This window comes from Gymnogyps californianus, chromosome 7, assembly GCF_018139145.2.
Source record: "Gymnogyps californianus isolate 813 chromosome 7, ASM1813914v2, whole genome shotgun sequence".
In the NCBI taxonomy this organism is placed as follows: Eukaryota; Metazoa; Chordata; class Aves; order Accipitriformes; family Cathartidae; genus Gymnogyps; species Gymnogyps californianus.
In genome coordinates, this window is record NC_059477.1 from 36,849,257 (window position 1) to 36,867,355 (window position 18,099).

The following is an 18,099-nucleotide window of genomic DNA, read 5'->3' on the forward strand; positions in this document are numbered from 1 at the left end:
TAAAACGATTTTGAATATTGTTGTTAACGCTGATTTGCCTCTTTTCACTATAGCTTCGTAAGTTTTTTAGTTGTCCTTATCCAGTGACTCTTCTAATTAAACTCCAGGTTACACAAAGTACAACGGTGAAAAGCTTTCCAGGCTGAGACTATATTATTTGGCCTTCAAATGTTTGACAGTATCTGCCCCAGAATACATAGTCACAGTCCTAATTGTGTTTCAGAACTTCAGTGCAGCATTTTTTCCAAAATGTTATCATCAGAGCACTTGAAAGAAATTGTTGTGTCCTCATTACTGTGAAATATCCATCAAAGACACTGTCTGCCTTTGCTGGCTGCACCCCCACTAAGGCTGTGCTGTAAATGCCGCGCCATCCCAGTCACAGTCCCTCACACAGCCTGGCTCACCAGGGAGCAGGGAGGATGTCCTGGCCTCACCTCCGGCCTCTCATGGAGGATCTGGGCATGCCATACTCTCTACTGTTTCACATATTTCTGTCCAACTGTGCATTTCTGTCCAACTGTTACCTCCTCCATCATTTTTCCCCTCTGTTGCATCCTTGACCTTCCCAGGGTGGATGCTGGGGCCAGCGTTCACTGTGGCCATCCTGTCCTCACAGCCCCTCACCACAGGCCCTGGGGTGCACGAGCCGCACCTTGGCTGTGTGAGCCCCTTTGTCCTCGCAGCTGCCCCGAGCCTGCCTCAGCCATTTTACGGCGGGACACAGCTCAGGGGCGAGGCACTGGCGTGGAAACACGCGAGGCACCAAGCCGCCAAGATGGCGCCCGGCCGAAGCGAATCCGCCGCCACGCCGCGCGCGGCCGAGGGCGGGCGCGCGCCGCGCGCAGCCGCCAATCAGAAGGCGACGCCGGGCCGCGGCCGCCGGCGCACGCGCGCGACCAGCCGTTGGTGCGGCGGCGGCGGCGGCGCATGCGCCTGGCGGCGGCTCGGAGCGGCCGGGGCCGGCGGCACCATGATGTGGTTCGGCGGCTCCATCCCGGCCGCCATCGCCGCCGCCAAGCAGCGGAGCTCGGTCTTCGTCGTGTTCGTGTCAGGTACGGGGCGGGCGGGCGGGCGGGGGGGGGGGGGGCGGTGCTGGGCGCCGGGCCCTTCTCGCCCCCGCACTGACACAGCGCCTGCGGCCGCGTCGCCGCCGGCTGCGGAGGCGGCCGGGAGCAGCCGCCGCTCAGGCAGGCCTCTGGGCTGCGGTGCCGTCCCTGAGGCCGGCCGGGACGGCCCCAGGCTCCGGCGGCGCCCGAGTCGAGCGCGGTTCCCGGCCCGCCCGCTGCCTCGGGGGGTGCCGCCGCTGCCCGCAGCCTTCCCCGTCGGGTGGGCCCAGCCCGGCCGCGGCCCTGTCGGCCGGCGCTGCTCGTTCGCTCGCCCCCGGGCGGAGCTTGCCGGAGGCTCCGCAGCGCCTTCGCCAGCTGTTGCTTCCCCGCCTCCCCCTCCCGCCGTGCGGTGATTTCTGCTGTGTCAGTACGAGTCCCTGCTGCCCGGCCCGGCCGTGCGTGGCCTGCTGTAGAGGTGTCCCAGCCCCCTGGCCTTGCCCTTGTTGTGGTATATCTGTTCTAGGGCAGTGAAATTAGTTGTTTCGATGTTTTGCTTTTCCCTTCGTTATATCCTTGCATAAGCCTGCATTCAGTTCTTACTGCTGTAGCTTCCTTAGCTGTTTGTGTACAGTGTCCTTTTTCTTTTGAGTTCCCTATACTGTTCTGTAACTGAATGGTAATTGAAACCTATAGAAACTCACTTTGTCTTTGTGTGCATTGCCTTTCTGTCTGGAAAAATGAGGATAGGTGAAGAGAAAGGAGACATTAGATGGACTCTTCAGCTTCTTGTGGTTTTCTGTGTGTCTTGTTTCTTTTGTTTTTACAAAGCCTTAAGTGCTTCTGGCTTGAAGTTTTTTCCGATGCCTCATGAAAAAACAACCACGCTAAATGTGTGACTAGTGTTGTTCCCTTAAGAATTATTGAACCGTGGGCTTTGCTTAGCTTCAAGGAGAAGTTCACTCCCAAAGGGGATGTGAACAGAAAAGTGTGGTTAAGTTCCTTTGTTGACACAACTCTCCTTATACTTGGAGAACAGCATCTTCTACTGGATATTAAACATACTGCTAGAAGTCAAGATCTTCTCAGCCCACAACATGCTGTGTTGGTGTTGGAGGAAAGGATGGGGTAGTGTATGCAGACTTTAAGGCAGCATTTTAAAGCCCACAAATCATGATGGCAAGTGGGTGCTATGATGTGAAAGCCTTTTACCATTGGACTTTTTTTTTCTTTTTCTCATAAACATACTTTAGTGTGTTTACCTACAGCGCCTACCTGGTAGCTCTCTGCCTTCATAGTCAATAATGAGATGATCATAGCCTGTTGTATAAAATTAAATGGAAAGCCAGGTGGTAAACAACAAGAAACTTCCTGACACAGGTGTTTTGCAACACTTGACATCTTCACCCGTGAAATATAATGTGATATGATTTGTGTAAAGGCTGAACTTCCACCTGACTCCCTACTCAGGGTTAGAAGTTTTCTACTAAATTTCTTGGATGTTTCAAATGCTTTGTATTGGGTTTGTGTGGCAAGGTTTTGGTAGCGGGAGGGGGGTACAGGGGTGGCTTCTGTGAGAAGATGCTAGAAGCTTCCCCTATGTCCCATAGAGTCAGTGCCAGCCGGCTCCAAGACAGACCCACCACTGGCCAAAGCTGAGCCAGTGACAGTGGTAGCACCTCTGTAATAGCATATTTAAGAAGGGGGGAAAAAACCTGCACAACACCAACAGCAATTGCAGCCGGAGAGAGGAGTGAGAATATGTGAGCGAAACAACTCTGCAGACACCCAGGTCAGTGAAGAAGGAGGGGGAGGAGGTGCTCCAGGCGCCGGAGCAGAGATTCCCCTGCAGCCCCTGAGGAAGACCATGGTGAGGCAGGCTGTCCCCCTGCAGCCCATGGAGGTCCATGGTGGAGCAGATATCCACCTGCAGCCCCTGGAGGACCCCACGCCGGAGCAGGGGGATGCCCGAAGGACGCTGTGACCCCGTGGGAAGCCCGCGCTGGAGCAGGCTCCTGGCAGGACCTGTGGCCCCGTGGAGAGAGGAGCCCAGGCTGGAGCAGGTTTGCTGGCAGGAGTTGTGACCCTGCGGGGGACCCACGCTGGAGCAGTCTGTTCCTGAAGGACTGCGCCCCATGGAAGGGACCCACGCTGGAGCAGTTCGTGAAGAACTGTAGCCCGTGGGAAGGACTCACGTTGGAGAAGTTCGTGGAGGACTGTCTCCCGTGGGAGGGACCCCACGCTGGAGCGGGGGAAGAGTGTGAGGAGTCCTCCCCCTGAGGAGGATGGAGCGGCAGAGACGTGTGATGAACTGACCCAAACCCCCATTCCCCGTCCCCCTGCGCTGCTCAGGCGGAAGAGGTAGAGGAACTCGGGAGTAAAGTTAAGCCTGGGAAGAAGGGAGGGGGTGGGGGGAAGGTGTTTTTTTTAAGATTTGTTTTTATTTCTCATGATACTACTCTGACTTTTGATTGGCAATAAATTAAATTTCCCCAAGTCAAGTCTGTTTTGCCCATGACAGTAATTGGTGAGTGATCTCCCTGTCCTTGTCTCAACCCACGAGCCTTTTGTCTTATTTTTCTCCCCTGTTGAGGAGGGGAGTGATAGAGCGGCTTTGGTGGGCACCTGGCATCCAGCCAAAGTTAACCCACCACAAAGATTTTTTTAATAGTAATTCAGTACCTATGAGTATTTTGAACTTGATACATGTGTATCAGGGGTTGAGAAATGCACTTTGTAACTTATTTCCAATATTTTTTATGAAACTAAAATTGTACACAAAACTGGCCATTTCTTTTAGATGTGGATGTTGACCAGGTGGATATAGGAATATGTAGATATACAGAGTGGACATAAATTTATGATTGCAGGGATGTAACCGAGTTTTGACATTGTAGTATGCTGTAAGGATTTGATTTGTATTGTTTTGTTTGTTCTTATGAGCCCTGAAAAAGGGCGAGTGTTACTTAGGGCCGGCATATCTCCAAAATGAAAGTGTCGGAGAGTTCTGCCGAGTTCTGGTCTACGCTAGCAACGGTGGGATCAGGGCAGCTGACCTGTGATGGAGCTGATCGCGAAGCAGTTCTGTTATGCCTGCTGGGAAAGGGAATTGGGAAGCTCAAGAACATACTTTCTCACCACGTGTGGAAGCAAGTGTGTTTGAAGGATGCCGAGTGCTGAAAGAATAGTCTATTTTTATGCTAGCAGTGATTGAGTTTGTTAGTTGGGTAGATCCATGTTTAAAACCGCACAGTTGGTAGCGATGGTAGCTTTGAGTCTTCGCACTACACGCTTGCCCATAGACACCGGAGACAAGCATTTGAAAGCAGCTTTCTGAGCAGGAAAACATGCTTTCAGCAGTGTTCAGGGTTTCTGTTTTGTACACTTTGTCCGATAGTGTATGTGGGGACAAAAAATTAATAAAGGAAAAAAATTAGTGAGAGAAACGGAAAATATAAATTAACTGTAATTTTAGGGTGGCCACTGTGCAGGATAGGTATTAGATACAGCCTTGACAAAAATTACTGAATTCTGGTAGGTCCATCTCTGTTCGGTTTCTGCTACCATCTGTCTGTCCCTTTCTCCCTCTTCACTGCGCTTCTCTGAACAAGCACTAGAAAATGAAGAACTGGATTATTCTTTCTGATTCTAGAATATTTTCCAGTCAAGCAAGGAATAATGTGGCTATTTATCTTAACAATGAGGTGGTGTTTGTGACTGCAATTGCATGTTGTTCAACCAGGTTTTTTTCTGTAACATTTTTGTTTGCAGCTATAAGCCTACATTTTTTTAGGTCAGTTTTTAAAACCTTCAGGCATATTCTGGTGATGCAGTTGTGTAAGCGTATTAAAGATCCTGTTGAATTCACAGTTGCAATAAAAGGGGTTGCTCCATACTCTCCAGGGAGCATGAGGTGAAGCGTGTCTGCCGTACAAAACTGATTTTAAATATTAAGGTGAGATGTTAGATTAGAGGCTCCTGTACACACAAAGCAAGGAAGTTGTGTTTGGGGACCAGGTGAGTTACTTTGTGGCATCAAATAATTGCTAGTAGGTTCTGCTGCTGCACAGGGAAGAAGTATTCCTGATACTGAAACAGGTCTGGTGAATGTCTCTGGTATCTTGTTGGTAGCTGTTCTGCATGTGATTTTCTAGCCTGCAGAGTTAAAAAACTCTGCTCATTATTTGAGTTATTAATGTAAAGTTAATTGTTCACTTGATATGAAACCCCCTCAGATAAACACCTCAAGTGCAACAGAGGAGGTAAGATTATTCTTTCCAAAAGTTAGACATGTTCTGATCATAAAAATACCAGGCCACTCATGAAAAGTGCTTTTCAGAAGTGAAAAAATGAAGGGGGGAGAAAAGAAAAAACTTCAAGCTAAAATGTTTGTGTTTCTTTTTGGTAACATTTGTAGAAATACTCCTTCCTTTGTTCATAACTTTATTTTTAGATTTATCTTTTTACAAAGCACTGATTTGCAATCAACAAGCTATTTGTTAGTATTTTGTAGCCAAGCTGTATGAAAGCACTTTTTCAAGTTAAATATGTGAAATGACACAAAGGAGGAGGAGGTGAACAGCTTAATGTCCTAGCTTTCTGTCATTTCCAGAATGGGCACTCCTTACTCTTACTGAGTAGTTACGAAATGTTGGACATTGAGAAGTCAGCTGGGCTTCTCTCTCTTCTGAAAGGAAGACACTTTTCCCTGATGACTGTGTGCTGAGGAGTAGGGGAATTAAAGTCCTTTGACAACCTGTGATGGTTTTGAATAAGTTCCTCGTACAGGAAATAAATCATTGCAGAAAAAGAGTCTCTTCCAATTATCTGAATCACTTGAGAAATGATGGATACGTTTTCCCTATGTAGGTATCTAAGTTTACCTGACCAAATGTAGGAGATGAGCAAGTGTGACTGCGAATTGTGTACAGGTCTTTCCGCTAAGTGAAATAAAGCGATACTTTTGTTTGAGAAACGTAAGAAATCTGAGAGTCTTGGGATCTAGAATTCTGAGGCGGTTGCGATAGCTAAGTGTTTAGCAGAATTATGAATTCTGTCAAGTTTTGTTCAGCTTGACCTCTTGACTTTTCTGATGCTTTTCCTGTAACCTGGCAGTTTTCATTTCAGGATATAATTGCTACTACAGAACTGTAATAAATGAACTTTAACCCCCAAATGAGAAAGGGTTATCAAAACAAAAAGATGTGTGAGAATAAGCAACTATTCTGTGAGTAGTCGCAACATTAAACTGTGCTTCATGGCATAAAGCTTTATAAAATGTGAGTTATCAGCATTTTCATTCATGGGTCACATCTCTCAGAGACTGTACTGTGAACAGTCTCTGACCTGTTTGTGTCTTTCAGCATTCTTTTTCTACAGCAGTTGTTTGTATAGAAAAGTTAGTGTTAGGCAAGTATTTAGATATTTTTAGTGGCCTAATCAGATGAGCACGTGTCCTTTTGAAAAATTGTGTGGTGAAGCAGCTGTCCGAGCATTTGGAAATGGGGGTGGAGGCTGAACTGCTCTTGACAGAACAGCTGCATCCCTTGACCACAGTTGAGAGTACTGCAGTTAAAGGAAGAGGAAAGGTTCCTACATAAAATATCCTAAGTACTTACTTGCTTATGTAGAATAATAATAGAGATGAATTCTTTCTGATTTGCCTCAATACTTCCAGGGAAAGATCAATACATATGGTTGGAAAACACTTTTCCAAAATCGGTGTGTTTTTGATACATGTCTCTCTGAGAAGCATTGTGGCCAGACAGTCATGGCCTTAAGGCAGTGGTGCTTCACCAGGGGACTCCACATATAACTCCTGATCTTTAACAAGTAAAAAATACTGCATGAAATGGCAACTGGGATGAAACAAACAAATGGTTTGTTGTTGTCATTGAATAATGGACTACTATACTTCTGTACTTGTGACTCAAATTCTTCATCAAGAGTATAGTCGATTCCAAGCTGCTAGGAAGTAATACAGATTGAAGATAAACAAATGGTTGCAGGCCAGTGTACTTCTTGAGAGATGGTTAATATTCGTTGGAATCTGTTTATTAACCCACATCCTCACTAAACTGGTGCTTTGGAAGATAAATGTATGATTGACATGTTTCATCTGACTAAAATAACACTTCTGAATCTGTGGCCCCAGAGCACCTTTTCTGTTTCCCTTACTTAAGTAGCTCCTCTTCTACTGTTATTCTTGTTCCTCTCTGCTCCTCACTCCTTTGCCTCCCCTCCTGCTGTTACTGTTGATGTCAGGAACTGGAATACAAAACTAAATTACAAATAATCCTGCGAATAAAATGTTTCTTGGTTTGTGGGGTTTTTTTAACACCATCAAACTGTGAAACCTTGTCTGCTGAATTAGGTATTTACAAGGAGTGGAAAATACAGTTTTACCTATTAGCAGCTGGTGTACCAATATGTAATTAAATTTATAATGAGGGGTAAGCAGTGGATAGTTTTAGCATGTTAGGTCAAGCTTAATGTCAGGGAGAAGCAATGGTTCCCTCTCTGCTGTGGGATCTCCTTGCATATTATGAGAGTATACTGAAGCAAAACACTAAAGCGTAAGCATACACACTGTAACATGAAAATGAGGTCCTTTGGTAGTTGTGCAACTAGATGATGCAATCAAGCCAATCTTCGGACTTGCCATCACCTGCAGTTCCTCTCTCTCTCTCGTCTGTGTGGTCCAGCCCCTTCTGCTCCCTTGGACCAGCTCACCATGCAGTTAAATGACTGCGAAAGCTACGTGCTTGCTGGCTTGGGAGGATTTCTGGTATGTTAGGTTTTTGGCATGTTAGCCAGGCAAATCAGCTTAAGTGAATTGTCTCCAGATTATAAAAAAAAAAAAAAAGATGAACTGACTTGAAAATAACCATGGGAGTGTCTTTCAAAGGTGATTTCAAGCAATTGAAGCAAAGCTGAAATCAGACCAGAGACAGTAATTTGTGGTGTGTTTAGTTTCACACGTGTGCTGTATCTTGCAGGTGAGGATGAACAATCTACTGAGATGGCTGCAAGGTGGGAAGATGAGAAGGTGACTGAAGCTGCCTCAGATGGTTTTGTTGCTATTAAAATCGACACCAAAAGGTTTGATCCTATTCTAATTCTGTCTCTTATACAGTCTTTCATTGATGATGATGAGAGTAAGAGGCTTTTGAAGTCCTTGCCCTGATTTGGAGGTATTCTAAATACAAGGTTCCAGAACACAAGTGAGTTCAGCACTCCTGAAGCCACTAGAGCCTGAGAAAATTCCAAATTTCCAAATTTACTGTTGTGTTCTGCAGAATATTTGTCGTGTATTTTGGACTGTATTTCAGTACTAGTAAAAGAATGCTTGAGGTTGTCCTTTTTCAACAGGAAGAGACACAAAAGTTATGTAAAAAAGCTGGAATCAAAATGCAAGTACTCTTGAGGCAGTTCTTGATTTGCCAAGTTACATAACAAATTTAAAAACTCATGAATTCACAAAGATAAAAATCTGTAAAGCCCCAGAGAAAATGTGTTTGTCTCTATTGTAACAGATAGAATAGAGAAGCATTGAAGTTCCTCGGTAAACTACTCAACTATTTTTGTTATGTATAAGTGTTCCAGTCCATGTGCAGAAAGTGCATTGACATTTCCAAAAATGGTATTATTTTGAAATGCTCTATAGACTTTTATTAGACTTACTATATTATTTGCACTCAATAGACCAGATTCTCTTTCCTGAATTGCTTCTTAGCACTGTTTCCTAAATCTTATGTAGTCAACTGTGATAACCAGGAATTGTCACCATGTCAACACTTATGCAAAATGTCAATGAGAAGATGCAATGCAGATTTGCTTTTAGTGTTCTCTCAAGTATTTAAATAGTTTTGTGTGTGGTAGTAGGACAGTTATTTTTATGATGAAAGACTTAATCTAAAGTTGTTGCAAAGTGATTGCTCCTCCTAAACAAATCTTTTCTTTTAAACAGTGAAGCATGCCTGCAGTTTTCTCAAATTTGTATCCTTTGAGATCAGTATAGATGCTATATTATGATTACAGATAATTGCCTTTTACAAGTTAATACTGTTCTTAAGAGAAATATGTACAAGCAACATTATTAAAAATACTTATGGCAAAAAAATATGTGATAAACTATGTAGTTAAAAGATACCATCTATGTATTCAACTTACCGTCAGGTGAACAAGTTGGGGTTTTTTTTAATGTTAATCCTATGTAATTCTCCAAATAGAAAATTATCCAAAGCTTTATGTAAATAAAATAACCCATTGGTATTACTAATCAGCATTAGAAAACAAATAAGTAATTCTTTACATTACCAGCTGGAGTTCAGAGTTACAGAGGAGGAAGAACAAGTAGTGGATTGGGTTCTATCAGATACACAGGGATGAAGTTAGGTAAACATCTGCCTACCTTAAGTAGGTTGCTGCATATAGCTCAGGAATTCTGTATGATGCTGAGGAAGGGAATTCGGTACCTTAACTTGGTTTTTCTTAATACTGTAAAGAATTCATTATTGTCTGCATAAGATGTTGTCTCATACTAAACCAAAATCTTTGAAGTCGAAGCATAAGCAGTTGTTGGATACATGTGTGTGGAGAAAAATATTTTGGCTTAAACTATTTCAAATAAAAGAAGAAGTACTAATCAGTTGTATGTACTGTTTTCCAGCATTTTTGTTAGTGTCTTTTTTCTTCCTCCCTTGGCAGTGACTACTGGCGGCCAGGTGGAGATAGGGTATTGGGCTAGAAGGTTCTGTAGGAAGGACTTCTGCTTTTACTTTTAAAGTTACTTTATAAACTTTTGTCGTTTGTTGCCCTTAACTGTTTCTGTGCAGATCCTGTAGTGTGTGTTCCATCGAGTTTTTTTATAGGAGACAATGGAATCCCTTTGGAAGTAATTGCTGGCAGTGTTTCTGTCGAAGAGCTTGTTACCAGAATCCATAAAGTTAAACAGGTAACGCTTGCTGGCAGGCTGGATCTTTCAGATTGAGCTGGGTGTGCTCACATGCTCAAGACAAGAGATGTCCCTGGCCCTTAGCATGTGCCTTGGGGAATTATGAATTATTGGTTCTATATCCTTCCAACAACAATCTGCAAACTTAAAATCAGTACACAAATTGAACAGGTTGGAAAGCACTTTGCAAAAGTGCTACATGGTTTTTTTGTTTCACAGATTGGTTTAGATATCTGTAACACCTACAGTATTGAAGAAATGTCAAGAACTCTAAACGGGAATGACGTGCTGATTACTCTTTCAGTAAAGTTCATACGTGGTTTTGCAATACTGTCTTGTAATGTGGATTTATAAAATTATGCTATGGAACATAATATAAATGTAGATAGTTTTATCACTTTGACTTCAAGTGTAAGACTAAAATTAGGAAAAACTATGAAATGTGTGATTGAATCACACTCAACAATATGTGATAATTTTAGTTTTATGTTTTAAATAGGACTGATTCTCCAAAAATAGTTTAGTCTTGACCTTTGAACCTGTGGAAAATATTTGAAGTTTCATAGTCTCAGCTTTTTTTTTCCCCAATTTCTTAGATGCACACAGTAAAAGGGGAGCCTTTGGAAAATGGAAGTCAATCATCTGCTCCCTGTCCCTCCTCTCAGTCTGATGGTGCTCCAGAAAATACACAATCCAGAGCAGTAGAGTTTTGTGACTCTCCTGAGTCTGTTATGTCTGAGACAATAAGACCTTCTGCTGGTAATGTATTTTTACACAAATGCTAGCTAATTTGCTTTTGAAATAGTTTTCCTTTTCTGAAGTTGTTATATGATGGTACAAGAAAGGCAATATATTGAGTGGACTTGTCGAGGAAAAACTTGGGTATCCCAGAATGCTTCTTGCAAGTCTAGAAGGAAGACTAACTTCTCATTCTGCTCGGTTTTAATAAGTGAGAAATCTATGGTTTATAATACAATAAGAATTGTGTACGCTTTCTTGAAATAGGATTCAATTTAAAAAGTTTCTCCAGGTTAGTAACCTGAAACCAAATTGTTGGGGCGGGGGGGAAGTCTAAATAGCAGAACATCATATGTCCTTAAGTTACCCTAGTTGCTGTGAATTATGGCTAACAATGAGCATAATCATTTTTTATAAGAAATACACCTCTTATTTTTCTCTTATGTGTTACTTTCTTGTAAATCACTTGAAGATGGAGCAAATTCAGGTCAAGCAAACCAGGAAGCAACTAATTCTTTAGATGAACACGTCAGTGATGCTCAGCCTGTGAATGATCTTACACTCAAAGTAGAAAGGTAAGTCTTCTTTTGCAGACTTCCTAGTGTATTGTATTTGTTTCTCAGGAGGCAGTTGTGTTGTGGGTTTGGTTTTGGTGGGTTTTTTTGAACAAACAGGCTTAATTACAGGATTATGGTGCTCATTCTGTTATCTGGCAACCATTTATGTGGTCTTATTTTTGTTTAGATGTATGTGACAATACTAGGGTTGATACAAAAACAGCTTTTAAATTAATCTCATTTTTCACGTACTCTGAAAGAAAGAGGTAATCTGGAAAACTACAAATGTTCACCTTTGATATAACTTGAGTACAGACAATATGTTTGCTGCAAATTTTTGAACGAGTTAAAACATTGAACTGAAAGCACTTGAAACTGGGGTGATAAAGTGCTAACCTATGTTTTGTATAGAGATACCATCTTTTTTCTTTTTCTTCTTGTCTATTTGATGACTGTTTGTAGTCTAGGCATATTGAAAAAGCCAGAGGAATCCTATTCTGAGACTCTTCTTCTGATCAGTGAACAGTAATGAGGTCTGATGAGCAATGCTAGTTCTAGTATTTTAAAGTATGGTGACCAGAAGCATCTGGTTCAGTACATGGTTCATTCATTACATTGATTGTTTTTAAGTACAAGATTTAGTGTATAAAGTTGTTTTTTAGCATCTGTAAGACTGATACTATTTGTAATATCCTACCTAAAACCAGTAACACATACTTAGTAAATAGGATTATTTACACTGCTAAAATACATTTTAAAACTTTTTCACATTTAATTTCAGTTTTCTTTGAAAAATGTTGGACAATAAGTATAATTTTTACTTATAAGAAAATGCAGTCAGCATTTTACTATAAATACCAAAGTTCTTTTTTAAAATACACATTAATCTTAAATTATACCATATTTGCATATATCTACAGCACTCCTTTCAGGGGAAAACAGGCAAAGCTCTATGGTAATTACCATGTTCTTTTTTAAAAAGCAAAACAGCTACCATACAAGCAAAATTTTTCTGATTATCTGACTTGTCATGTTGTTTGTTCATGCCTGCCCTTTCCCCAGACTTAAAATATGTTGTAAATTACTATGGTTTTTTAAGTCAATCCTTATTCTAAGGCACCTTTCTGGATAGGTGAGGCAGATGCATGTGCATCTATGTCAGTGCTATATATTGCTTTCTGTTTTAGGAAGTGATGTGCAGAAGAAACCAGATGGCTTAAATAGCTAAGAAGAGATTGAGTTTTAGTGTTTCTGTTACCACAGATCATAAATAGTATTTGCTTATTTTATGTCTTACAAGTTGGTTCAACAGTAAGATGTAAGATTCTTCATTTACTGAGCGGAAAAGGACAGAAGGAATATGTTAGAACTCCATTAAAAGTTGGAAACTCGGTGGTGAATCGCCACCTCATCTTTTTATGGATGGTACACCCGTGTGTGAATGAATCGTTACTGTTACACTAGGTAGTAGCACTGTGTTACAGTTCATGTTCATTTTCATGTGTTCCGTTCTTCTGCGAGTGTTTGCAAATGCTTCATTAAAATTTTAAATGTTAATAACAGATACTGCAATTTTAAGACTTTTCACTTCATTCTTAAATTTAGAATAACAAAAAAGCTTGAAGAAAGACGAGAAGAGAAAAGGAAAGAAGAAGAACAGGTAACACAAAAATGTAGAACCGCTTGCAATTTTTTTTATACCCTTATTTGTATAAATGCTTAATTCCTTTTTAAACAGATGTACTTCAGTCTTGTCTTACTCTTGTCCAAGGCAATTTCGTGGTCCAACTTTTATGTGTCTGTTGTTTATTCAGAAAGAAATTAAGAAAGAAATTGAACGGAGAAAAACTGGTAAAGAAATGTTGGAGTACAAAAGACGACAGGAAGAAGAATTGACAAAACGTATGTTAGAGGAAAGGAACAGAGAAAAGGCAGAAGAGAAGGCTGCTAGAGAGCGTATAAGACAACAGATTGCAATGGTAAATTTTTCATTTTGGAAGATAGCTTGCTGCTTCTCTCTCTCACAAGGGCCACCGGTGTACTAAAAGGATACATTTTCTCATTCGGTGAACCTTCGAAAGATTGTCCGTTTTTCTGTTTGGAATCCTGTGGCCTTGTATTTGTTACAATTTGTGTGTTTGGGGTTTATGTAGCATTTCCTGTGTATAAAATGAAGCTTCTGCTTTCATATTCATGAAGATCTTTTCTATCTGGACAAACATACCAACTTTTCTGTCGTATTGCTTGAGTCCAGTCAAGAATTATCATTTAAACATAAAAATAATTGCAATTCAAGCATAGTTCTGGAACAGAAGCACAGGGAATATTTAATTGTGGAACATGCAGAAGAACACTCATCTCAAAATGGTGGTGGGGATTATTTTCTAAGTTTGTATATTCGTGTGTACGTATATGGATGTAAACAGTTTGTAACAATTGAAATCCCTCCTCATTATTAGGTTTTGGCCTAGAACACTTAGAACTGTAATCATGTAACTTGTCATAAGATTTTTTCCCTTTATCTTCACTGGAGTGTTAAACTTGCATGGGAAGATCATCTATTAACAGCTATTTGCATGAAGTGACTCATTGAACAGTGTGTCACCTTGGCTAATGACATCAGATTGTGCGGTTTGGCAGTGAATTCTTTGCAGCACTACTGTCTTTTCTCCATATGGCCTGCTTATATCTGCGTAGTTGAGTGCTGAGTACAGATCGTAGCTCTCTGTTTTAATGAGTATTAAGCTACAACTTATGTTAAAATTAAGGTTTCTGTTTGGTCCTTTCACAGGATCGTGCTGAGAGAGCAGCTCGTTTTGCAAAATCGAAGGAAGAAGCAGAAGCTGCAAAAGCTGCCGCTCTTCAGGCTAAACAGGCTGAAATAGAGGCCAGAAAAGAAGCATCTCAAAAGGAGCGAAGGTGAGTTGCTGTAGAGAAAGAAGTGTATATTTTTGGGGAGAGAGGTAAAGAAACTTGAACTTTTAAGAGATTTAATATATATCCTAATCTATTAATTGATGCCACGTTGAACTGTTTAAATAGTGACATAAAAAGTTGGCTTTCTTTTATAATATTTGTTTGTAGCTATTTACATGAATATTATGTTCTTTGATAACTTTCAACCTTTTGACATTCCTGATTATGAAACACTAACCACCTTTCCTTGTGTGTTATTTTAGTTACATAAGAGCTTTTTCTGTCTGATCTTTGATTTAAATACCACATGTAATGGGGCTAGGTGGGGAACTAGATAAGGTGAGAAAGTCCTAGATAATGACTGGACAGGATGACTAGATAATGTCAGAACTGCGCTGGGGAGCGTGGTGCCGACCCGGCTGTTTGGCTGGGTGCGCAATTGGCTTGGATTCAGTGAGGCTTGATTGGGCTCGTCAGCTGTCCGTGTCAGAGCTGTCTCCTGCTTTGCCCAACACGACTGTTTTAAGAAATATTCTAACCTATAGAGACCTTACGTGGAGTTATGGAGCCCCTGTGAGTCTAGTACTGCCCCTGAACAGAGGGCAAGCACGGGAGTAACAGCCTGTGTTGGTGTTGAAACTCAAACAGTAATGCTGGGCCATAGCTAGTTGAATATAGAATTACTTGCCGAGCCAGCTTAAATGTCTGTGCCCTCATAGTACAACTTCTTGAAAAAAGAACAAAAGTAATACAGGCCACACAAAAGAAATATGGTTTATATTTCATTCACATTTTTTGCATGATTAACGTAAATACCTTGTTTGAATGGTGATGGGTCTTGGACTCTGACAAAAACCAGAGGAGATGCATTGTGAGATATAAGCAGGTGGTTATCAACTGTGGATCCAAACTTACAAGCCATCTGCACTGCCATAAGTAGGATGACTGTCCCTCTCTTCCACATTTCAATACTACCAAGCGAAAGCCCCAGGAGCATTTGTCTGTTCATATGCTGACTGACCCCGATACGTGTCCTGCAGTGCAATAGCCAGGATTCAGTTCCGCCTCCCAGATGGATCTTCCTTTACTAACCAGTTCCCATCTGAAGCACGGCTGGAAGAAGCAAGGCAGTTTGCTGCACAGGTAAATTGGTGTTTCGTTTTCTCAGCTACGTGCTGATTACAACTTGGTGTAGCATCAAGTAGTTGTTGATCGTGGTGGAGTTGTCATCAACTGCTTTCCTTTTTGTTTATTGGAAGAGGGTTTTGGTAGCAGCCTTCTCCAGTGCCACCAACTGCCTTTGTGTTACTGCAGTGTATCATTAGTAAGAGATAGTAGGATATGAAAAATCCTTCATTTATCTATATGAAGGTGATTGATAGTTTGATATAGAACTCTTGGGTCAATATGGCAAGGTATACTCAACTGGCAAATCTGCAGTTGTTTGAAAGTGAACAGTTATAAATAAAATGTTTTCTTTATATTTTCACAGACGGTTGGTAACGCTTACGGCAATTTTTCACTGGCGACAATGTTTCCCAGAAGGGAGTTTACCAAAGAAGATTATGGAAAGAAATTACTGGAGCTAGAGTTAGCACCCAGTGCTTCAGTAGTGTTGCTGCCAGTAGGTGTTGGGTTTTGGTTTGCTTGCTTTTCATTTTCCTGCAAACAGCAGTACTGTAGCTGTATATTTGCTGTTAGTTGGCCATGATAATATTTGGCTTGAATTTTGTGTCTAAGACAGATTGCAAAACTACTTTAATTTTTGTCAGGACTGATTTGGAGGAGGGCTTTTTCTGAAGCAGATAAATGGTGGCATAGATATTTGTCTAATGTGTAACGAAAGGAGTTCTCTTGGGTCTGCTAAGCTGCTTCTAAATTATGGATTAAATACTCTGTCTACAAGTGCATGACTTTAATACCTGACACGTTTGCTTTATGTGTTCATGACCAGGCGGGAAGACCTGCTACTTCTGTTGTTCAGGCTTCAGGCGGTGATCTGTGGAAGTTCTTGGGCACAATACTTTATCCCCTCTTAGCGGTCTGGAGATTTATTAGCAACTTCCTGTTTACGAGTCCACCCCCCTCCCAGCCTAATGTGAGATCAGCTCATCAGCAAGACCATTCAAATCCTTCAGCATCTAGCAGCATTGAGCAAAGCAGGTAATCAAAACTGTTTAAGGCAGCCCTTTCTGAAACTGCTTGCCAGAACTGTTTTCATCTTGTAGCGGGGAACTGAACTGTATCTGTCTCGTAACTGCTGCCCTCTCCTTGTAGTTTCTGGCCACCACCCTTCCATCTGGTTAAAAGGCTTAACCTGGTGGCTGGTAAACTGCATGGCAGCTCTGACTAGGACTTCTCGGTTTTTACATGTGTGATTAAGCAAGCTCCTTATTGTTTGCTTCAATTCCCAACTACCGAGTAGAAAAAGCATTGTCTTGCAGTCATTTATGAATAGGGAAATCAGCTGTAACTACAACGGTGGGCTTCTCTTGAGCTGATATTGTTTGGAAGATAAAAATTTGGAAAACTAGATGTCAAATTTGTTATGGTATGTGGTTGTACGAGGAACTCAAGCAACTGAAGTCTGGTTTTGACAGTTAGGGTTTTGTATTGCCTAGAGAATGAGATCTCCCCTGTACCAGGAGAGCTGCTAACCATTTCACGTGAAGCAGCCACGTGTCGCTTCAATGACAGATGCTTTCCAGGGGAAACGAGATTCTGTCAGTTTTTGTGACTCCTAAATGACAAATGTTCAGCTGGGTATTGCTTCCCAAGGAATCAAAGGGCTGAAGAAAACTGTTACTGGGGATAAAAGAAGGAAGGATGCATGATTTGCATTTATTGCATTCGCTTCTCTTCTGTAATTATTACCAGGGAGACTGTCAAACCTCACTGTCATTTGTACCCTAGGCAAGCAGTCAGGAAACGAGTAGTGGAAAAGCGGGGGGAAGACTTCAAAAAAGAAGGCAAAATATATAGACTGAGGACTCAAGACGATGGAGAAGATGAAAACAATACTTGGAATGGAAATTCTACACAACAAATGTAGTTTTGAGTAACTGCACTAATCACTGTCTGGCTTTTTTTTTTTTCCTTCTTTTCTTATTTGATCTAAGTCAACTAAAGCTTCTGGACAAGTGGGGCTTATTTTACACTGACTGAATTACTTCATTCTTATTCCTGCAGTGGAGTATGGAATAAAGTCACCTAAGTCAGAAAAATGGAGTGGGTGTAGCTGAGGCCTAGAAGCAAAGAGTTAAAAACACTGAAAATCTCCATCAGCTTTCATAATCATTACTCTACTGCCATAGAAAGGCACTTTTTAATCTATAAATATTCTGCTACATAAATTTAAGGGCCAGATATTAATATAAAGGTCATGGTAGGCAATGACTGATTAAAATGAGGGTTTCAGAAGCACTATAAGTAGCAAATCAGGTAACTAATTTATGTTTAACTTTTTTCTTGCTTCTGCAACTGCAAGCAAAACCTTGTAGTTTTTAATTCCCCAAGCACTCAATAAACTATTTTCCAGAAAACATAACTGTCTTCTCTTGTGAAGTTCCTCTGAAGTACTTGTGTCAGAAGGAAGCAAGCAGTTAGGATCATACACTGAAATTTAAAATAGAGCGGACAAATTTTTTGTTCCAGTTTAAATGACCTTACTTGGGAGTTGTTCATATTAAAATCTGGTAAAACACATCTGAAACAGTGTTTTGGGTCCAGGCTATGGTACAGGAAGAAAAAAGATGGGTCTTTACCACATAAAACGGAAATGTTGTTAGCAGGGGGCTGCAACACGAGAGCCTGGAAGCTTTTATTTTGGAGGAAGGGTCATAGCCTTCCTACATGAAAGGATGTCAACCTTCCCTCCCCCACACCA

The 18,099-nt window shown here is 41.4% G+C and overlaps 1 protein-coding gene across 2 annotated transcripts; it reads left to right on the forward strand.

The window, feature by feature from the left end:
- Positions 1 to 973: 973 nt before the first annotated feature.
- Positions 974 to 17,759, forward strand: UBXN4 (UBX domain protein 4). Of its 2 annotated transcripts, none has more exons than XM_050900172.1 (13): positions 974 to 1,055; positions 8,045 to 8,147; positions 9,016 to 9,044; positions 9,884 to 10,002; positions 10,599 to 10,766; positions 11,212 to 11,315; positions 12,903 to 12,957; positions 13,112 to 13,276; positions 14,089 to 14,216; positions 15,254 to 15,356; positions 15,706 to 15,837; positions 16,168 to 16,376; positions 17,127 to 17,759. In XM_050900172.1, exons 1-13 carry the CDS (start codon positions 974 to 976, stop codon positions 17,263 to 17,265), a joined length of 1,536 nt encoding a protein of 511 aa, XP_050756129.1. In that variant the 3' UTR covers positions 17,266 to 17,759. The 2 variants fall into 2 exon arrangements, with proteins under 2 accessions (XP_050756129.1, XP_050756128.1); XM_050900171.1 differs by having other exon boundaries at positions 10,599 to 10,761; positions 11,213 to 11,315.
- Positions 17,760 to 18,099: the final 340 nt, after the last annotated feature.

Bases quoted from the DNA above. Each gene is read 5' to 3' on its own strand.
- UBXN4 (XM_050900172.1), top strand. From the start codon at position 974: ATGATGTGGTTCGGCGGCTCCATCCCGGCCGCCATCGCCGCCGCCAAG. The intron at 8,148-9,015 runs GTTTGATCCTAT...TCTTTTAAACAG, and splicing joins ATTAAAATCGACACCAAAAG to TGAAGCATGCCTGCAGTTTT. The intron at 10,767-11,211 runs GTATTTTTACAC...AAATCACTTGAA, and splicing joins TAAGACCTTCTGCTGGTAAT to GATGGAGCAAATTCAGGTCA.